Source organism: Medicago sativa, chromosome 3, assembly GCF_051527215.1.
Source record: "Medicago sativa cultivar Bolivia chromosome 3, Bolivia_mono, whole genome shotgun sequence".
Taxonomy (NCBI): Eukaryota; Viridiplantae; Streptophyta; class Magnoliopsida; order Fabales; family Fabaceae; genus Medicago; species Medicago sativa.
In genome coordinates, this window is record NC_140751.1 from 12344374 (window position 1) to 12367007 (window position 22634).

The 22634-nt window shown below is 33.0% G+C and overlaps 2 protein-coding genes across 9 annotated transcripts; both read right to left on the bottom strand.

Annotated features, from left to right (window-relative positions):
- Positions 1-457: 457 nt before the first annotated feature.
- Positions 458-5516, bottom strand: LOC146935791 (uncharacterized). The gene is made up of 9 exons (XM_085757646.1): positions 5349-5516; positions 4245-4316; positions 3502-3591; positions 3266-3308; positions 2805-2911; positions 1652-1747; positions 1356-1546; positions 1184-1253; positions 458-765 (listed from the first exon to the last, which is right to left on the bottom strand). The coding sequence occupies exons 1-9, from the start codon at positions 5514-5516 to the stop codon at positions 679-681; spliced, it is 924 nt and encodes a 307-aa protein (XP_085613772.1). The 3' UTR covers positions 458-678.
- Positions 5517-11549: 6033 nt separating this feature from the next.
- On the bottom strand, positions 11550-21016 carry LOC146935792 (agglutinin-like protein). Of its 8 annotated transcripts, none has more exons than XM_085750876.1 (8): positions 20710-21016; positions 16953-17262; positions 16599-16725; positions 15717-16023; positions 14183-14869; positions 13921-14078; positions 12755-13129; positions 11550-12137 (listed from the first exon to the last, which is right to left on the bottom strand). In XM_085750876.1, the coding sequence occupies exons 1-7, from the start codon at positions 20731-20733 to the stop codon at positions 12781-12783; spliced, it is 1962 nt and encodes a 653-aa protein (XP_085607002.1). In that variant the 5' UTR covers positions 20734-21016; the 3' UTR covers positions 11550-12137; positions 12755-12780. The 8 variants fall into 8 exon arrangements, with proteins under 8 accessions (XP_085607002.1, XP_085607000.1, XP_085606998.1 ...); XM_085750874.1 differs by having other exon boundaries at positions 16599-16728; XM_085750872.1 differs by having other exon boundaries at positions 16923-17262.
- Positions 21017-22634: the final 1618 nt, after the last annotated feature.

Sequence of the window (22634 nt, forward strand, 5' to 3'; positions counted from 1 at the left end):
TAATTTTTAGTCTCTGTAACATTTTCCTTTAGCATTTTTAAGGACCAAAAGTGCTAACGAAAAATATCACAACGGCTAAAAATGATGATCAAAAATTTTATAGGAACTAAAAATGCTCATGGAAATTGTTACAAGGATTGAAAAGTGCAATTATCTTTCGTAGGGATTAAAAATGAAATTCTGAATACTTATAGAAAAAAAATAATTAGGCTAAAACAAGCCTCTAATTTTAACGGAGGAACTGATGAGACTTTGATTGGCCCAAAAAAAACTTTCAAGATTACTTCACCACCTCAATATGCATAAGTTTTAGAGTTTAACAATTGTTCACAACACAGGATGTCAAATGAGGGAGACCACATTTTAAATCTACGTTATGCACAAAACCTAAATATCTCATTGTTCTTTTAAATTTGAATATGATGAAGTAAAAAACAACTATATCAAAGACTTTAAATAATTCATTAATGTAACGATCTGACCATAAGGTTGAACATCCATCAAAGGGTCAAAGCAAAAGAACCCCATAATCAATAATAATACATTTAAATTTATTAACACAACCGAACAACATGTTTAAACTCAAAGTAATTGTTAGGTGTATTGGTGTTTCAAACCCAATAACAGGTACAAGACATATCATTTTCTTGATAATGATGACCCTACAATATCATCAATTCATCCTCTACCTGCTTCTAAAGGAACTCGGTTCACCCCAACATTCTCATGTAACAACAGTACCAACCTCATAGTTTTTGGATCATCCTGAAATTGAAACAATATCTAGTATTAATAAATGTAAACAAACTAACAATTGAATTCTCTCTTTACAAAGGCAATTGAAATTTCTCTAGATATGAAACTGAGTATTTAAGAGACTAAAATCCTATAGTTAGTATCCACTTTGAAAATACCATAAATGTGTCACAAAACTTACTAAAGAGGTATCTCTTCTTAAATACAAATCATTTAATTAGTTAATAATAAATCAATGGTCATCTTCACATATGTGTATGATACACACATTCAATAGGTTGTGTACCTAAAAGCCACCCTAATAGCATGTCTTGTAATATTTATTTTGTTGATAAATAGAAGATCTTATAATATTAAATTATATCATATCAGGTGTATCAAAAAAATTCTAAATCAAATTTATATTTATATCACAAAAAGTACTTACACGAAAAAAATTGATGAGATTGGCATCTTTGAGCCTGTTTGGAAGATAAGTTGTTAATGCAACTCTAGCCCTGTTTTAAGATTAAAAGTTTAATCAGGACGTTTGAAACAAGAGAAAAAGCATATTCAACAATTCTTAAGATCATGTAACTTCTCAAGATCTTCCAACCAACCTGCAATTTTGAGATAAGCGAGAATAACATGAAATCAAAAGCCTCAACAAACGAAGTGAGGGTGGATTCTCAAGATCTTCCAACATCATGTTCAAAACTCGACATACTCCAAAAAAATTCTCTGTTGTAGCACAAACACGAGCCAAACCATCGTCGTCTAATATAATTTTCAGAATTATAAATGTTGCAACCTGTGGAGATATACAACTTTCATTAGCAGGTATTGGTAACAAAAATGGATGTCAAAATACTCTATAATAATAAATTGGCAAAACAATAAGAATAGAGAAACTAACATTTTTTGTCAATTCATTGCCGTTTTGCATATTAGACAAACATAGTGAAATTATCTCACTTGAGAGATAGAAACCTATGACTTCTTTGGTGTTAACCTGTGAATATCAAATACCACAAAACGAAATAAATAAGCACGGTATACATGTAATAAAAAATCAAACATAAAGTGAATTTAAGCAATCGTTTAAAAAGAATAAATAGTTGTGACATTTTAGTTCCCTTCGTGATGTAGATGAACTAATCCTAACAAGTTGGGTTTGTAAGTCCCAAATACCTAATATCAATTTTCATATAATTAGTTGTGCAACTTAAACAGATGTAGTTGAAAACATAACAAGAGTATGATAAGATTGAAATTAAACAAAATATTTCACTACAATAATATCTAATTTTAGGGATAATACAAGTGACCGTTAAAATTTTTACCGACAATTAATTTATTATAACTGGTGAATCCAATGTTAGTAAAAGTTTTAAGGACAGTTATAAGGAATGTTGGTAAAAACATGTTTAATTACCGCTAAAATATATATCTTTTAAAATAACTAGATATTTGCCATACAGTTTTTTTTTTTTTGGAAGAAAGATAATTGCCATAAAGTTTAGAGAATCCTTAATTAGTTTATTGTGTGAATATAATCAATAAATAATTACTATACAACTTCAATTTAATGACATATATAATTCATTGCAAAATATATTTTCACATTGCAAGGTTTTTTACATTATTTTTAGTAACTATACTCTCTTAAAAACTTATTAAATTTGTAGTCAGCTGCATTAAAAAACAAAGGCTAAAATATGGTTTTAGTCCCTGCAAATATGTCTTGTTTTGGTTTTAGTCTCTGTAATATTTCTTTTTGTAGTTTTTGGTCCCTGCAAAATATTTTGTTTTTGAAAATAGTCCCTCCACTATTTCCAAAAACAAAATATTTTGCAGAGACTATTTTTCTACCGAATAGGTTCAATCATCATGTGCCACGTGTGCAAATCATCACAAAAGTGGGACCAAGGACCAAAACCAAAACGAGACATATTTGCAGGGACCAAAAACTACAAAAAAAAATTACTGGGACTAAAACAAAACGAGGCATATTTACAGGGACAAAAACCATATTTTAGCCAAAAACAAAAGTTAGAAGGATGGAATACCTTCATCGAGCCACCAATGACTCCAAGACTAGCAACCCTCAAATTCTCAAACTGTGTTAACTTGCTTGTTGTTTTAAGGAATGGATATAAATATAAAGGCATATTAGCTGCATATAATAACAAAAAAGGTATGTATAAATAATAAAAAGAGTAATACTTTTTCTTCTATAACTTTCCCATTTTTAACATAATGGCCTGCAAGTTATTGCAACCAAAAGCTGGTCATAGAGAATCCAAATTCATCCCTCTTATTCAAAACACTTTTCACGTTATTATTACTCATATGACATCAAACAAATCTCACCAAATAGTTATATATCTCCATAGTATTTTCACAAAAGAACTATTATTCTAACATTAGTTCTATCATTGTCAGATTAAATATTGTCAACTTGTTACATACAACCTTGGATTGTAATTCAGAATAATATAATTAAGATTAATAATAAACTTAACATTACCATTGAGAAATGAGATCCTTGTATCAGGGTGAGATGCCACACACTATAAAAAAAACATTAGAAAAGAGTGTTAGAAGAATTAGTTTCATATATATTTTTTACATTAAGGAAAAAAGTATAATGTTTACATATGTATTCATTTTAACATGATTGATTTTCATGTATTTTGGGGGTATAATCAAAGTTTCGATATGCTAAAATAATATTCAAAACTTGTAGCGACAAACTTGTCTCACCTGAAGTAGTGCAAGAACATTGCACACTCGAGTTGATTGTGAGGGAGAGAGATTCGGTGGTGAAAGAGTAGGATATATTGAAAGTATTTCCTGAAAAAAAAAACAGCACAACTCAATAAGTGTATGAAAATCAATAGACGTCTTTGTAAAATACTCTTGAACCTTAAACAAAAAAAAAATATTCATAAGAGTCACACTAATGGTCATTTTACAGTTGTTTGAGGAGATTTGAACGTCTTTCCTAGAGGTTTAAAAACTAAATTTTTATCGTTGAGCTAATATTCCCTAAAAAAAATCCTTGAGCTAACATCTCTTGAAAAATTATTTTAAAAAATATCTAAATTGAATCATACCATCACCATATATTTTCTAAGTCTCCCTCGTAAAAGTTGGAAAAATAAAAACATAAATTTGGAGAAAGATATACATGGTAGGAAAATATATATTATAGATTCATAATCTAAAAATGGTGAAATGATGATTGTTCTGAAGGATTGTAATACGACAAAGGACAATGACTAAATTTTCACCCAATACCATTGTGTGTTTCATCAAATATATAATAACTATTTTTTATCCACAAGTAAGATACATGCACAATATTTTTTTCATTAAATCTTGTTTGTAACAAATAGTAAAGCTCTAAAAAAATATTACGAACAAAAGAAGATGTTTGCTAGAGTTGCTAAAGAAAAGAAATCCAGCTAGAAAATAATATGTAATGACAGTCACATGTAACATACCTGTAAAAATACTGCAATAGTACCAACAGTATTCCATAATAAAGGTCCAAGTTCCTCAAATAACTTGGTGCTCTGAAATATAATAAATGCAACATAATGTATTGATTGTATGAGTTTCAGCAACATTAACGAATACTACCGAAATTTTAGTATAAAAGTTCCAAAATAAAACAAACATGGTAATTAACTATGCTTCAAATTATATAAGTAATTATTTTATATAAAAAATCTAATGAAAGTTTTTGTTTTTCTCACTGATATTCTAAACAATGAAGCTTTAAGAGCACACATAAATCATCATAAATCATTTTGTTTGAGATCGATACGCTTGATGATAAAATCTTGTGATACACCTGTGCGATAGTAATCTTGATTTTACCATAAATGGATTAGATGTCGTCAAACAATGATTATTTCAGTCAATCATCTCAACCATTAAAAAAAATCACACTATCAAATGTCGGTGGATTAATTCATACAAAACTTTACTTTGACTTTAAATGAGGCTACACACAAGCTTCTAAATTTTTTCAATGGTATTCCGGTCCTATGACCGAATACCAAGTTTTCGACAAAAATTGATCCAGATGCATTAAAATTGAAAAGAAAAAAAAAACTTCAAATTATACATGAAAAATATTGATTATTTATATAAAAAAAGCTAATTAAAGTTTTCTCCCATGATACACTAAACAGTGAACCCTTTCAATAACGAAACAATTAGGCTCTAGTGGTTAATGTGCTCCACCAAAGACAAATTATTCTAGAGAACCTAGGTTCAATTTCTGGGTGGACTAATTCTGAGCCAGATTTTATTGACCTACCAGACGAACTCCAAATTATCAGGTCTCATTTCCCCTAAGAAGTGAAGCGTAAACACACAAAAAAATTGAACCCTTTCAATTCAATTATAAAAAAAATCAAAAAAATGAGAACAAAGATGTTATTAGGTCTAGCAAAAGGGTTTAATGTTGGTAGAGGAGCACGCAGACAATTTAAATCACAGTATAAGAGTATCACAACGCCTCCAAGATTTGTATTACTTGTGAATCCCATGAAAGACATTAAAAATGAACAAAAAATGAGAGATAGATATGTAAGAACCTTGGAGAGCACATAGAGAGCATTTTCTCTAAGATCCGGATTGCTGAGTTCAATAACAAGGCTTTGCATGTAAGCCATCCTATGATCAGTGGTGTTAGAATCACCAGGAAAAGCTATAAACGATGCATTGTTCTTTGTTGAGAGCGATTGAGGAGTAAAGTGTGCCATCGATCAGGTAGGATGAGATTATAGGATAAGCATTCGATTTTATCACTTTGATTTCGGTTTTATGTGATGATGTTATTTGTTTTGGCTTGAATACTTTATAAAATACTTTTTTTCCTATAAAAAAAATATATGAAAACTTCAAAAGATACATGAACCTTGACCAAAGTTAATTTATTTATTTTTTTGTTCTTTTTACATTTTAGGAAACATTTGACATTTTTTATGGCGTAAAAAAATTAACTTGACTTTTTATTAATTTAAAATATATTTTAATTTTTAGGTTTAATAGGTCATTTGGTCCCCCAATTAATTTCCACTTTTTATTTTGGTTCCATAATTAATAAAATTCACGTTCGTCCCTCAATTATACGTCTGTCAGTTAAATTGGTCCCCTCTGTTAGTTTTTTAATGTCTAATATTTTTTATATGATTTTAACTGTTTAATTGCATGTCTATTGTATCTCTAGTGAACCATCAACACCTAATGTTTTTCACTTTTGATCATCTTCCCTCCCTCGTCTTCTTCCTCATATCTTCATCATGTTCAAAAGGTTCAGCCTTTTCTAGAATTTTTTTTTTCCAAAACAATTTATTGAAACTCAATTTTCTCCACTACAAAATCAAACACACAGTAACTCATTTCTCAAGCACAATTTTTTCATCTTTAACGAACCTTCCTTCATTTGTTCCCTTCCACTTGGAAAAGTTAATACTCACCTTTGATCACTTTCACCAAACTCAGTAACTCAGAAGAAATTGGAATTCATGTTTTGGGGAATCTGAATCTAAAAAATATGGAATGTGAAATTTGAATTCGTGTGAAAGGGTTTTGAGGAAGAGAGAGACAAGAGAGAAGAAAACTTAAAACTGAATTAGGGAAAATGAATCTTAATGAATCTTGGTGTGTGTTGTTTTTTCTAAGCTTGGATAGAGAGAAAGAGATGAGTAGTGTGAGCCAAGAGAAGATAGAGAGATTGATATGAGCAGTGTGTGTTGTTTTTTTTCTCTCTTAAATAATAGTAATAAGTTTGTGTTGTTTGATGATGGGATGATGAAAAGTTGTGTAATGAATTTTTAGATGATTATAAATTTCAGTTTTTTTTTGGGGTATGTTGATGAAGATGTATGAAGAATATGATGAATTTGATGAAGAAGATGAAGAAAGGGGAAAATAATTAGTTGTTGATGGTTCACTGTATGATACAATAGACCTCTGTGATCCAACAGTTCATGTTCTGAAAAATAGATCAAATGGTTAAAATTAAAAAGTTAATAAGGTCTATGGTAGACCACCTACAATGTTGGTCCATCTTAAACCATTTGTTGTTAAAATTAACGGAACGGGACCAATTTGACTAACGTACGTATAATTGGGGGACCAAAACGTAAGTTTTATTAGTTATAGGACCAAAATGAAAACTGAAAATTAATTGGGGCACTAAATGACCTATTAAGCATAATTTTTAAACGTGAACCACTTATATAAAGTTAAATATGCTTTTCTTTTCGATGAACTAAGAGAAAGGACGAACATCAAGAAAAAACTCAGACATTCCAACTAGGTTGACACCTCTGAGAAACCCCGTCCTATACCGCCTTACTCATAAATTTTATTAAAAAAATGGAAAAGTATATACAAGAAGGGGAACCAAATCAAAATCCTTGAAAGGCCATAGGAAAGCGTGGAAAAGAAAAGAATCTAAGGGAAGCAAAAATTCGGCAAACCACAACGGTCCCTAAGAAAAACATCACAATTATTAGAGGCCAAAGCATCAAACCAAACATATCCCTGAAGAGTATGACCCATATTGCTGAGCTTGTCGGCACAACCATTGCCTTTACGATAGATGTGTGAATATACAACCTATAGGCCTATGCGAAGGCAGTTGGGCCACCGGTTTGAATGACAGATATGGATGATAGCAGGATTCTTGAATGCCAAAATAACACTGAACAATAATTCTCTAACCATAAATTCCACCAGCCATGTTGAGTTGTATACTCCATAACCCAAATGTATCCGTAAATTCCCGATTCAAAAACATTTAGGCTACCCAAATTGCAAGGAAATCATCCTAAAAAAGTGCCCAAGTGATCTTAGAAAATGCCCCCACAAGAAGCATGCTTACTAATGACTGAACCATCCGAATTAACCTTGACCCAAGGCGTCGTAGGGGTTTTCCAATGAACTGTGATAATATTCATGTACCTCCGGTGATGGGGAGACACCGAGAAAGGATGATACCAGCAACAAAAAATCTGATACCACACAGAAGGGATGCATGAAAGCAGAGCTGAGAGAGATGGCAAATCCACCACACAATGCAGTTTAGCGCCTGCCATAACGCCACCACAAACGGGCACATAAGAAAATATCGCGGAGTCTAATAACCCTTCATACAAAGAATACAAACAAAAACAACATTACAACCACGATTTTTGAGATTCTCATCCGTGGGTATTTTATTGTGCATGAACCGCCAAAAGAAGAATAAATGGGAAGACTTCTAAATGCTGTGTTTAAGGTCCTATAAAATTACTAAATTTTTCTTTTCCACCAAAGAACATACCTTTTAGTCATTCAAGAATTATCATGCTTACACTTTTACTCCTTATTTTTTCAGTTAAACATATATTTTACATTATTTTTCGTAGGTATATTTAGAACATTAAAAAAAAATCTTCCACAAAAAACAAGCTTTATATAACACTAGACTCTTGACGCGTGCTACCACACGGGTCCTACCGAGTAGAAGTTAAACAAATAATTCGCAACAATTTAAACATATATAGTTAGCAACATCAACCTATAATTTATATTATTTTCACGATTTTCTTTGCTTTATAACATCTGTTTTTTTAAAAACAATCTCAACCTATAATTCCTCTGAAAATTTTAATTTAACAATATCAACCTATAATAACTTCTATTAGTTTCACGATTTTGAGTGCTCGCCAACTTTTGTTTGTCAAATAACAAACTAAACCTATAATTCCCTCTGGAAATTTTAATTTATAATTTCTATTAGTTTGACGATTTTGAATGTTGGAACTACATCTGTTTTTCTAATAACAATATAAACTTATAATTTCTCAGTTGAAAACTAACTTGCTTAAAAAATGGAGCCCCCCTTAAGAAATAGTAACCTATCACTTAGAATATGTTATTGTTTAACGATATCAATTAACGTATTATGTGTTGTACATCATACCTCGTCTGGATGTGGTACTGGACATGATAGGTGCGCCATTTTAGTTTCAACAGCATCATATATGTCGGGTCTTCAACGTGATATTCCCACAATGCAACATCTGCAGAAGAATGATTTAAATAAAATTGTGAATAATTGCTGTCAACAAATTATAACACAAACACATATAAAAAATGAACTTACCTCTGCATGAGTAAAGAGCGAAATCAGTAAGATTTTTGGCAGACTTAAGATATAACATTCTTGATTGACAGTTTGACTACTGTATTTTTTGTTGATATGAAAATCTACCACTAAGGTAGAAGAAAAAAGACATCAATATATAAAAACCTCTTAAATAGCAATGATCATTCACTTCATGAAGCAATAAATCCTCTTCATTGCAGAGATAAATTGCATTAATGTTAATTGCATAGATGAAGGTTGTACCGTTAATATACATGAAAGGTTATGAGATCTACGATTGAGATGTAGGGATGGTTGACTGAGTTGATTAACATTAATCGATGAAAGGTTATGAGATCTACGGCTGAGATGAAGGGAGTGGTTGACTAAGTTGATTAGCATTAATTACGTATTAAGGAGGGAAAATGAGTATGATTAACACTGTTACCAATTGCCATTATGACGTTTCTGTATGAGAAAGAAAGTGAGGAGTTTGAAAATAGAGTTTGAATTAACGGCTGCGATTAAGTGATTAAGTGTGTGGTTGGGAGATTAGGTTAGCAATAATTACATGCTTGGGAGGGAAAAACGAAAGGGATTAGGGCAAACATGCTAGCTCATCAAGTCTAGCTTTTATAATAAAGGATAAAAACGATAGTAGGAGAGGATAATAGTTGACTGATTTGATTAGCATTAACTACGTTTTCAATTGCCATAACTACGTTTTCAATTGTCATTATGACGTATCTGTATGAGAGACGAAATGAGGAGTTTGAAAATAGAGTTTGAATCAACGGCTCAGATTAGATTAACAATGAATTTGAATCAACGGCTGAGATTAGATTAGCAATAAATACATGCTTAGGAGGGAAAAAAGCTAGGGATTAGGGCAAACATGCTAGCTAATCAACTCTAACTTTTATAATAAAGGATGACCCCTCGTTTCATTTAATTTAGTATATTTTTATGATTGTTTATTTTGTTAATAAAAAAAACTTATTTAATAAAAATAATGATTAATATATTAAATACAAAGTATAAAGTATTAAATGAATATTTTTTTTGAACAAGCCAAAATAGTATTAAATGAAATTATGGAATTGTTTAAAGGAATATTTATAAAATTAAAATAAAAGGTTATTATGCATGAATGTAAAGACTTGTCGTGAGCTTGACTCAGGTGGTAAGGACAACACATAATATATGCAATCCGGAGTTCGAACCCTGGACGCCAAAAAAATAAAATAATAAAGACTTCAAAACATTAAACTTTAGTAAATTTTAATTTACAGTTGCAAATAATTTATTTTTTAAAAATTGTTCATAAACACTTTTTTTTTTACACAAGGTAGTCTCTATCTCGCAAATTATATCCTCCTCGCGAAATTTCATGAATGCAGTTCTACCATTTATTTTTAAAGATATTTTACCTTTCTAAGACTAGGCATGACAATGGGGCGGGGTGGGGACGGGTTTTACATTCCCCGTCCCCATACCTAATTCTCGTATACTTACCCGTTACCCTACCCATTCCCAACGGGGATGAGAAATTGAACCTCATCCCCGCCCCCGACGGGTTCGGGTATCCCCGCCCCATCCCCGTCCCCGCATTGAATATTTTTTTTAATAAAAAATAGAAGTTTTTTTGCAACCCATAGAGAAATATTGTAATACATTATCCATCAATATGATCACTTTAACATTTGTTAGACCGATTGATTTAGTTGCTCCTTTAAATATCAATGGTATTTTTTACAACACGGCAATTATCAAATAAAATAACATGGCATATTAACATAAAGTATTTTTCTGCATTCGGGACGGGTTTGGGTATGGGTTCGGGGTGGGTACCTATATACCCGTTACCCGTCCCATACCCGTGTTTTGAAATCGGGGAAAACCCAAACCCATACCCAAACCCATTCAAAACGGGGAAAACCCGTCAAATTGGATTTGGTTCGGGTGGGTAACCACGGGTATGGGTTTTGTTGCCATGCCTATCTAAGACCCAAAAGCTTGTAATTTTCCTCCCATTAATCTAAAAAATACCCCTCACTCTCAAATTGAAATCGAACCAGGAAACTCTCCGAAGGTTAACCAGTGACTTCAACATCTATTTTTTCTTTTCTTTTATAACTAGGTGAACCACTTAATTTTAAATCTTAAGAAATTAATAAGTTCAATTGAGTGAACTGTGAAGCATATGTCCAGTTTGCTATTAAGGAAGACAAACAGGAAAGGAATATGAAACGATGGCCCTGCCTTGAGGTGCAGGAAAAGATGTTGTCTCTAATTTTAAGAATCTCGCCGACCTCGAAAACGACTCCAGCGACACTTAAACCGAGTTCCTTAACTCGCATTCCAAATCTGAGATCGTCGACGTCCTCGGGAAATACACATGAGGTTGAGGGGCTTCTTGGCCGCTTGATTTAGCATAAAAACATAAATGTTTCAGATTCTTGCTGTGGTTGATGGCGCGCAACAATAGAAGCGGCAATCATGGATTCGACACAAAGAAAATGCCATGGAAATTGCAGACGAATGAGGATGAGGCTGGTTTGTGTTTTGCATTGGAGAATGTTTGTTTTCTTTGGAGATGTATAATGCTGCTGGAGAGAGCAACCAAAAACGCGGGAATTGTCATTGAGCATTATCCTATGCAAAATTTTAGACAAATTATTTTATAACATGATACCAAGATTCAATGGTTACATTCACATTTCACAAAATATACATGTTAATGAAAGTCCAAGTAATCTAAAATCTTAGAAGGATAACCATGATTTAATGGCTAAAGGTTTAAGTATACCAATTTTGATACCTAATGCAAAGGGATCCTCGACTCCCCACACACACACACCCGTCATCCATGTTCACAGTTTACTTACATTTTCCTATTTCCTAATAAAAATTATGTTCCAAACTCTTGACCATTCTCCTCACGGCTTTCATTGTCATCGTCCATCAACTATTGACAGTCTTCAAGGTCACACAGAAAACGCAGCATCAACTTCAACCATAATCCTAGACTATTTATGGATTAAAGATATGATTATTTAGCCCTATTAATTTCATAGGCTGTGGGCGGGGTCGAAAACAACTTAATGAACACTTATTTTTCAAACATTATCGGAAATGCCCTCAATGTACCTCCAAAATCATGCCAAGTATTGACTTGAAATGCAATCAATGTGAAATGAGGTGACAGACCGAGTAAACTCCCCCTATAAGAATGACAGTCACCCTGAAAATTCAAGTAATTGATATGAAGGCAAATATTGGTTGAAACCAAAGAGTCATGTGACTTTCTTTAAATGGTTAATTAACATTTAATCTCAATCATCTCACTTTCATAAAAACTAATACTCTTATTAGATATATTTCCCATACTTAAATCCAAAATAAAAATCATAGGTTTATGACTTTATCTCTAATGGTAACGCATAAATCATTGTTGCATAATAAGGACAAGCATGTAAAGTAGAACATAGAGAAATATGACACAAACTTTAAAGCATGGTCTAAGTCAGGCAGTGCAGACATGCTTAATTTGACATATGAGTGGCTTTGCTGCACATATTTAATGTAGTTATGATTAAAACAGCTTATCACTTGCGACCTTAAGTATGGTCAGATAGACATACACCAATATACATATCGTTTAAAACATAAGAAACACAAATATTACTGATAACATGCAAGCATGAAACTGGTTCTCAGGATTCTACATGGATACTTGAGCTTGGTTATGATCCAGAAGGCTGACAATAAAATAAAACATTTGAATTACCATTAAATTCATATATAAAATTGAATAAAGAAGCACGGCAATGAGCATGGAAGGAATAAGGTAGGAATTACCTTCGTGTTCTGCAGAACATCTTTCTTCATTGAGAGGCTTCAAGCTCCAGTGGGTTAGATGCATTTTCTGAAGTACCTATGCTGAGACTGTTCTTAGTCTGATCCATAGGTTGGACCTCAAAAGATGGACAAGGATTCTCTAACCCAATGTGAGAAAGTTGTTGATTACTTCTCAAGTTCTCCTCTTGTAAGCACCTCACGGGAAAGTTCACATGGTTAGCAGCTTTGCTTTCACATTGCAACTTAGTTGAAATGTGCGACTCCAGTTTGTCAGAATAATTTCCTGTTAACTCCACAGGTCTATGAAAGAGTAAACGGGCGACAGTTCGATCAATGGAATTCGTCTCTGTTTCAACATCAGGCATCCTGGCATATCTGTGTGATACCAGCATGGTACGTACGGGAAAACTAGTTATTAGGTTAACATGTTGACAGCGCAATCAAGGTAATATACATCACAAAAATTGTTTTTGCAAGACAAACACACTTAACAGTTTTACTGGAGAAGATACAGTCCTCTCAAATAAGATAACTAGGACACCGAAGTCCTACTTTAGTCACAAAATGTGATCATTTAAACAACAAAGGCTGTGTCCATTCTGCACAGCCCGAACCAACAGTTTACTTAGCCTAGCTAACGGTAAATCATCTAAGTAAAACTGAATCTGATGTAAATGTAAGGGGTAGTGAATTTGAACAGTATTTGTGTTGTGAGATTATCAAATAAATTTTATGGATATCAAATAAATTTTATGGACATGTATATTCAAATGACTTTTTAGCCCCTATAGTAAAACCCATTTTCAGTTTAGTCCCTATGAAAACCTAGTCAGTTTAATTCCAATAATATACACTGTTTTGGTTTAGTCCCAAACGTACTTTGATCCTTGTTGTTTTGACTTTAGTCCTTATTCCACGTACTAAAATCAATATGTTCCATGTATTACCAGGATTGATTCAATATGAGCAAATATTACGACACTGAAATATTATGAATCACTCTTGGTTCTCCAATGTCTTATACTCTTATTTAGCCTTTAAAATTATCAACCATAGATAAAGTAATCATACTGAATTTACAATAATAAGTGCTTTACTTATAAACAAAAAGCAAGCAGTCACAGTAATTGAAGTAGTAGGTAGTATTTTACTGTAGGTTTTCTAACCTGTTTTGGCTACTGCTTTCTTCTCTTGCAAAAACGGCATATTCTTCTTTGTTATTTTTGTTTGTACTGCTTGTGTCACTAGCATAATGCCGTTGCGTTGCACTTTGTGCCAGCCGGAACAAGCTATCTCTGATGCAGAGTCTTGTTGTGACATCTAACTGTAAAAAAAGTTTGCCTCGGGATTGAAGCCGTGCCCAAATTAGTATGCAAGGAAACAATTACACTGTAAAGCATATATTAGCAAGTAGCAACTCAACAATACCTTTGATATAACATCCTGAAGCCTGCACAATATGGTTTCTTCAACAAAATCATCATCAGTTGCAAGAGATATTGTATTAGAATCATCTTGTTCAATTAGAGGAAGAGTACTAAGATCTTCAATTTTAGGATCAGTCCCATCACTAGAATGACTTTGAATTTGTGGGTGGCATATTTGAGCGACGGGTTTACTAGTGCAAGGAACTTGGTGGCCCAGTACTTGCTGTTGTTTCTGAATAGCAAGCATTGCCTGCATTTGCTGCCGCCGCCTCAATTTTTCAATTTTCTCCTGAGGAGTCATAGTTTGAGGCACGGCTGAGCCCGCATAACTTTTCAAAGGACTCAACGGACCAGCAGATGTTTCATACCCAGAGAGCACATGCTGATGCCTAAGATTTCCTGACTGAAACTGTGTTAGCATTGGCATAGCAGGGAGGTTACCATAAAACGAAGGTGCCACATATGGATTTATGATGTTCTGATATGTTTCAGGTCCTAGGAGTTGATTTGGTTGCCCAAGAATTGAAGAGGGAGATGATTGTAACACAGAAGGTGTCAATTGACTCTCAAATTGTCTTGCCGATGTTGCTGAAGAAGACCAATTACCATAAAAATCCTGCAAATCTTTCCCCTCTTGTTTTATCTTTGACTTTTTCCGTGTTTTCAACTGGTACTTTTGGCTAAAACTCTGCATATACATAAAATAACAGAATAAATTCTTGGATGGCTTTGAGAAGGAAACAGATGAAATCCTTGACACAATATTATGTCAAGGGTGTGCAATCATGTAGAGAAAATCATGAAAAGTTAATCAAACAGATTGCACACAGAAGGATACAATACAACATAATCAATGCTTCCATAAGATGCTGAAATGCAATTAGAAGGTTGAAAATACAACACAATCAAAATTCTTACTCTTGCATGAGAGGGCATGTTAGATACAAAACCACTCATAATCTATTGAGAAAAACACAAGTCTCACACATTGACTATAAAGAAGGCTTGGAAAGAGTATATAGAGAATAAGCATCCCTCACCTACAAGTCGGTTTCGTGGGTTTGAGTAAGATCCTAAATTTAAAATGGTATCAGAGTCTATCCTAGATTCATAAAGCCCTCACCAATAGTGTTGGACATGAACGGGTGTATTGAGAAAACAACTCAAGTCTCACGCTAACTAGAGATAATGCCTGAAAAGAGCTTATAAAGTATGAGCTTCTCTTATCTAGTTATCTTACAAGGCGGTTTTGTGGGATTGAGTTAAGCCCAAAATCTAAGATAACCCAATAAGTTTATCTTTTGGAAAATTTGGTTCATGACAAGATTGATAAACTAGATAGCATAAACTAGGAAGCAATTATAGAAGGTAGCAAAGTGAGCAAAATAGACAGGTTCCTAACATATCTGGATCATACAACTTCCTAACATATCTGAATCATACAGTCTAAAGGACAAAATAAAAAAAGTTATTTGCTCCACTATACAAATAGAGAACTGAATAATAGACAGGTGGTTGAAAATTACTTGACATACCTGCTGCTCGTGACCAATAGGCTTACTTCTATCTCCAGCACATTCCACATTATCAGCGGTTGTGTGTGAATTTTCTATACTCTGACAAGCAGGACCAGAAATCTTTTCGTAGTTAAGAGAAAATGATTGATCACTACAGTGAACATGTTCTTCTTTGATTTCCAAAGGCCCTGATCTATTCCTTAAAGCATCAGTGGGACTTGGTGTGTTCAATGGCACTGATGCTTGATTGCTACTCACATCTTTAGCAGACCAGAGGTCATCAGAATTATCAAGACTTGCATGGCCAAATATAGGGTCATCATTGCTGCAAAATCATAACTTGTGAGAATATTCAATCAGATAGATGCCGTTGTAAGAGACAAAGACTAACTATAAGATAGATGCATGTCTACAATTGTTTACTCTTTACTCCGGAACTTTTATTTATTTTTTTCCAATGTTACCCATCATGGGCACATATAATGAAAGTCAAGGGGAAGGAAAACTACCCACTGACAATCATAACTTTTAAAAATTAGAAACATGAAGCCCCGTTTCCTAGTTTAAGTAGTAAAGGTCTTGCAAAATTTCACATCATAATCATTCCTTTTTCACTTTGAATGATTTTACTTTATTGTTGCAGCTACAACGGCATAGCTGCACATAGGTTTCACAGGAATAAATTTGAAGGAACTTAAACTAAGATGGAGCAGTCTGTAAACAGTTGTAGAAAGTGATGAATACAACAGTTAGGACGGCAGAGTTTGGTCCATTTTAGACTTCGGAAATTCAGATAGAAATGAATCCAAATAAATCCAAGACTTTTATGATCATAATGCGACCATGCTATCAGACATATGCTTATATTAGATATAGAATAATATAGGCAATCTTCTTTACCTGAAAATCCGATCAAGGTCATCAAAACTTCCTATGTTAGCCCAGTCATAATCAGTAAAATCACCCTGTTCTTTACCTTCATCGGCATTTTGATAAAATTCAGCATCCCTTCCATTCTGTGTGGTCTCTTCTGTCAAACATTTATACAATTAGGAATGGAAAAATATAGCTAATATCATGCATGTTCATTATTTTTCATATTATGACGGTGGGATGCAAGCACAAAAAAACATCAGCAGACAGACGCCTGCACAAACAAAAACGCATAGGCAAATATGAGACATGCTATCTACTAATCATTCCAGTAATTAGCAATTTTATCACCTCCTGATGTACCGAGTTTGCTAAGTTCACCTCGATATTTAGAAAGTTCAGTACTCAGAGAATCCTGATCAATTTTAGCTGCACTGGATAAAGACAAGTCAGAGCATGAGTTTGCCACATATCCTGAGGTGAGTTGTCCTCCATTATTGTTAAGGTTCGAACTGCTTCCTAGTTTTCCATCAAAATCAGCTTTCGTCTCGGGTTGCTTCCGCTTATTAAGCTTACACACAGCTGGTTCCTGATTCACTTCTTTCTTGTTTTTAAGATCTTCACTTGCCTCTGGAAACGGCACAATATGATCATCGCCCTCACCTCCCTCATCCCATATTATATTAGCAAGCTGAAAATTTTCCATTATTAAACAATGATATTATTGACGGTAAGTAAAAAATAAGAGTACTCTTTAGATGCTGATAGTAGCAACATAAGTAGGCACAAGGAAGAAGGGAAATACATGAAGAATGAGGATTAGACAATAGAAAATTCTATTTCCGTTTTATTACCAGGTTTGACATATACTGAGAAGGAAAAGACATTATGGGTTTGTGTGTCTGAAATATAAAATCAGATAATATTACATATACACCTAACATGACAGTAAGGGAAGCCTTTCCTTCAAAAGTCCAAACTCTCTAAACAAACATAGACAAGGTCGAAACTAAAGATCCCATAATACTTTGTAACAGACATATTTCCTAGTTTAGTGTTGAAATTTTTGTTTTCATGTCATAGCCAGTAGAAAATCCTACTTCATGGAGAAAGATTGCTAAAGATTATCAGTCATGAGTTCCAAAGTCCATCACAAAAATGAGTCTTCATCATCCAAACGCGCAGATTCTGGGTTCTTCTTCTTTGGAACACTAATTCTATTATTATATGAACTAATCCTATGAAGTGATAATCCCAAAGTACGAATAAAATATGGGTTAAATATGTCTTTAGTCCCTATAAATACACCAACTTTTCGTAGCCCTCTAAAATTTTCCTTCAACTTTTAGTCCCTATAAAATTTTCAATCACTACTTTTAGTCCCTATTTTGAAGTCAATATTTTTATTTTTTAATGAAATTGTGCAGAAATGTGTAGAATATTGTAAAAATCACTCCCAAAATTTTTTAGAATTAACCCATAAAATACTGTTCCAATAATTACAGGCTAACGCGATGATATGTACATAAAAGGAAAAAAGCGAAGAAAGAAATATTATATCATAAAATAGTGTTATTTACATATTAACAATAAAAATGGCAAAAGTGTATATTACAAACTTACATATTTACAACAAAAATGGCAAATGTGTATATTACAAACTCAAATGGCACACTGACTAAATATAAGAACCCACAAACAATATATTGGATATAGTAGTGTATATAATAGTGTACCAACAGCCATACATATAAAAAAAGTATTGCATATAAGGTAATATGAGCTGGACTCTCCCTGAGTAAATCTTTTCATAGAACACTTGCTTACTAACTTTTTTGTTCGCTGTTTGTTATTTCCTATCAACTATGATTAATTTCCTGAGGATGACCCCTTATATATTTTCTCCTGTCAATTACAATTCATTATCTGTGGGATGGTCCTTATTTTTTCTCTACTGGTTACTACAATTAATTTAATTATCTATGTATTGAGCAATTTCTATTTATTCGCTCACTTACCTGTTTACTCACTACATATTCCTTCAATTGGCTGCTAGTAACAGCTTTGATTCCTAATCCAGTAATCCTCTACTTCAATCCCTGCTCCTCTCAACATAGACCTAGCTTGCTAACAGGATGCTTTTTCCCATCTTTGTATTTGGCCTCCTACTTTCTCACTTCTGATAGGAAATGATAGCAACGAAATATTTTCAATTTGACTCCATGCATGAACTTTAAACATTTCCCTCCCAAAAAAAAAATAGAGCTGCACATTAAATTTCAACTGACAAGAAAATGCTGGTTGTAGAAGCCTTGACTGCCAATGGGAACAACGGAAGGATAACAATGCTCAAAAATCATGGAATCAGATGTAAGGATGAGCAATAAAAATCTATCCGTACTTTTTTTTTAGGGAATAAAAAATTAAAATCCATCAGTACTTGCCGCTTATGTCCATGTTTTATAAAAGGACTGATTCTAGTTTTTAAGCATGCAACTTTACTATATGTAATAAACAAAGGTGACAAATCTAACAGCACCTCTGATAAAGTCCCCCCCCCCCCCCCCCCCCCCCCCCAAAAAAAAAAAGATGTATATCATCACATGACACACTGTTGATTTTTCTCATCTTTCTTTGGACTCCCTAACAATTATGATAACCTCCGATCTCCATTACACTCCATGACTACAAAACTTGATTTAGGGCATCTAGTAGTGACTATAGTCATGAGATACTAACCATCTTGTATGCTCTTTTATTACCATTCCCACATCAGAAACAAAGCTCACAAATTTAGCATAAACCTTCAGTCCTTCACTCAGAAGTCTACTGTCTGAAACCCCATTCTTAACCTACTGTCTGGCGCAATAGTAAGATATAGGAAAATCAGTTCCCACGATATTGCTTATTGGATAAGTCTAGTCTATTGTATATCCCCGTCTCTTTTCACCATATAAACCTATATCAACTATATTCAACTTCGGAAAATTCTGAACTATCACAAACAGAATGGCAAATGCAGAAACTGAATAACATGATTTTCCACATCTGAAAAAATACTTTCAAATAATTTCCTAACTGAGAGGAACCAAATTCAAATTCAAGACCTTCTCAATTATTTCCCCTTTGACTTTCTGTACTTCGTCATTAACAAATATAAGCCTAAATAATGCTATTACCATAAAAAAAAAAAAAAGGCGGCTTTTAGGACAAGGAATTATAAGAGTTGTTAAATGGCGGCGCAATACCACTATAGCATAGTGAAATTCGGACAAACCGCTATAGATCCACGATATGCTATTTAGTATAAAATGTTGCCAAATAGTTGCTATAGCACCATTGTGTCGCAGATTTTATCAATCCTATATTTTCCGCTATCCGTGATTGACAACATTCGAAAGTATCACATAAGAAGAAGCACCTCGTATTATTCATCCTAACAACCAAATGAGACGGTAACCTAGTCGGTGCTGGTTCGGCAAAAAAAAAAAACAAACAAAATACTAATGCCTCAAAAATCAAATTATAATTGAATCGACACTAATCACTCAGGCCACTATGTACTGAAGTGATGATATCAACCGACATCAAAGTTTCAAGCGATTATCAATCATTGGTCCACGGTAGACCTCATAGAAACTTGCCCACTAGCAATCACCTCAAAACTAATTAAGAACTATCCAAACTCTCTCTCTAGCTCAGAGGTTTGTTATACCTCCCAAAAATTGCTCCTTAACTATACAGCTCAGATACTCTTCGGATTAGGCGTGTCCCCGTGTCAGATACTTATCTTGTCTGACACTGACACGACACTAATGATTACGTTAAATTGTCATTTTCTCAAACTATTATCGGTGTCGACGTGTACGAATCTATGCTTCATAGCTCCTTAAGATCTTTAATTACCAAAAACATAATAATTATTTTACAAAAAAGTAAACCAATCATCAAATTTTCCAACTACACAACAACACTTCAATCACATAATTTCATGTTTAAACCAAAAACAGATAAACACGCTACAAATTTATATCAATAACACCGAACAAAACACAAAAAAAAAAAAAAAATAGACATAATGAAAAAAATTCCAAGATTAAATACAAAAAAAAAAAAAAAACTTAAAAAATGTACTAACCTCTTCGTCGTTCCAATCAAACATTTCTTAAAAATTGAGCAAAGCAATCCACAAATAAAAAACCAGAATCAAACTGTAGACGTAGAATTAGCTCAATCATCGCCGGATTCAGCACAAGCTCAGAGAGAAACGCACACCATGAAACAAAACAGCGTCGTTTCACAGTTTTTACACAGTGAGAGAAGTAGAATGAGAAAGAGAAAGAATAATACGGTAATTGATTGAAAGAAAACAGAGAGAAGAAGAACAAGAAGAAGAAGAAGAAGCAGCAGCAGCTTTCAGTTGCAAAATCGACAAAGAAAACGGTAACGGAGTTTCTAGAGGGAGAAAGAGAGGAAAGCCTTACACGTGGAGAATTCCAAATAATATTATTTTTTTTCTAATAAATTAGTTTAAATTAGTTTGATAGGATTAATTTATTGACTTATTTTGTCAAGTAGCTTATGCATTGTTTGCGAGATTGGAGGGGAAGAGAGGGGGATCTTGGAAAAAATGAAGACGCAAGTGGAAGAAATAAAATACATTTGGATATGAGGGTTTCGGGGTTAATTTTTCTTTATAATTTATAATACAAAACTTTACTCATTTGAGAAACTAAAATGTTGTATTGGAGGAGGGTTTTCGAGGGATTTTGAAGGGTTTATATGAATTCTTCAAATTTATTATATGTTGCTAAAATATTCTTAAAATTAAACATATATGAATCATAAGCATTAGTTTATTAATCTCTAAAAAACACTCTTTTAAAAAAATGTGAAAGATTTCTCCATATCCTTATATATTTCTCACCCTCCAAAGTATTTCCTTCCCCTCCCCTCCAAACTCTCAAACAAAGTCTTAGTGGTCGGAGCTTACACATTTTAATTTTAAAATGTGAAGAAGTGGGTGTTTGAGGTTCGAACCCCGACTCCTGAATATATTATGCAATGTTCATACCAATTGAGTTAAGCTCGTGGTAACATTGATATTTTTTTCTAATAAGTAATATAACTTTTTTAGAGAGTAAGTGATATAATTTAAATTCAAATTTATTTATTTACTAATTAAATACAATTTTACAATTTTTTTAAAGGAAAATAAATACAAATTTATCAGTAGGTAATATAATTCGAAATCTAATTTAATTAAGATAGAAGATGTTTTTTATTATCTCATCCGAATGCATTTGATCTTGTAAAATCAAAATGTTTTTTAATTTTTTTATTAATACAATTTTTGTTTTTTTAAGAAAAGATTATTATTTATTTATTTATTTGAAGAAGGAAAAATTATCTTTGTTTATTTGCAAATTTGAGGTTATAATGTTTGAGTATTATTATAATTGGAGGGGATTTATGATTTCCTAGAGAGAGAAAATAAACGAAGCGAGTGTGAAGTGTGACTGGGGTCAAGCTCAAGTGACGCCACGTGGCACGTGAATGGTGGAGAAACGGAGAGTAGGACCCACACGTGAGGAACGTTTGCGTATCTAAAGTAGTGGCTTGAAATTGCTCTATCAAATGATGAAATTTCATTGGTTCGTTTTTTGCGTTTAGGGTTTTTTGGATGTCGTTTTGGAATTGTTTTAGTTGGTTGCTCATGAGCTGTGTGGGGTCCATTACGGACGTGTTTGGTGGCTCTAATCGTTTTTTAGGTCACTTTCGTGGCTGCAAAGCCTTTTAATTTGAGGCTGTGATTATTCGATGACTAATAGACAAAATTCAACTTGCACATTTTGGTCTACAATGGGAAAATTCATCCTACTCTTTAAGATTTTGAACATAAAAACAAAAAAAAAACCAATTTCCAATTCAATAAATTTAAATAAAAATAAGTACTTTCAAATGTGTGATTTTTTAAGCTTGTTTTATAAGAATCAAAAAGTTATTCCAAGATAAAGTTTATATTAATTTAAGAGAATTTTATGATAGACATCATCAATATTT

Coding starts and splice junctions, on each gene's coding strand:
- LOC146935791 (XM_085757646.1), bottom strand. CDS start 5,516: ATGGCACACTTTACTCCTCAATCGCTCTCAACAAAGAACAATGCATCG. Junction 1,748..2,804: donor TCATTGGTGGCTCGATGAAG/GTATTCCATCCT, acceptor TGATATTCACAG/GTTAACACCAAAGAAGTCAT. Junction 766..1,183: donor ATCTCATCAATTTTTTTCGT/GTAAGTACTTTT, acceptor TTTCAATTTCAG/GATGATCCAAAAACTATGAG.
- LOC146935792 (XM_085750870.1), bottom strand. CDS start 20,733: ATGTTTGATTGGAACGACGAAGAG. Junction 14,870..15,716: donor CTATTGGTCACGAGCAGCAG/GTATGTCAAGTA, acceptor ATGTATATGCAG/AGTTTTAGCCAAAAGTACCA. Junction 13,130..13,920: donor GAAAGCAGTAGCCAAAACAG/GTTAGAAAACCT, acceptor GGTATCACACAG/ATATGCCAGGATGCCTGATG.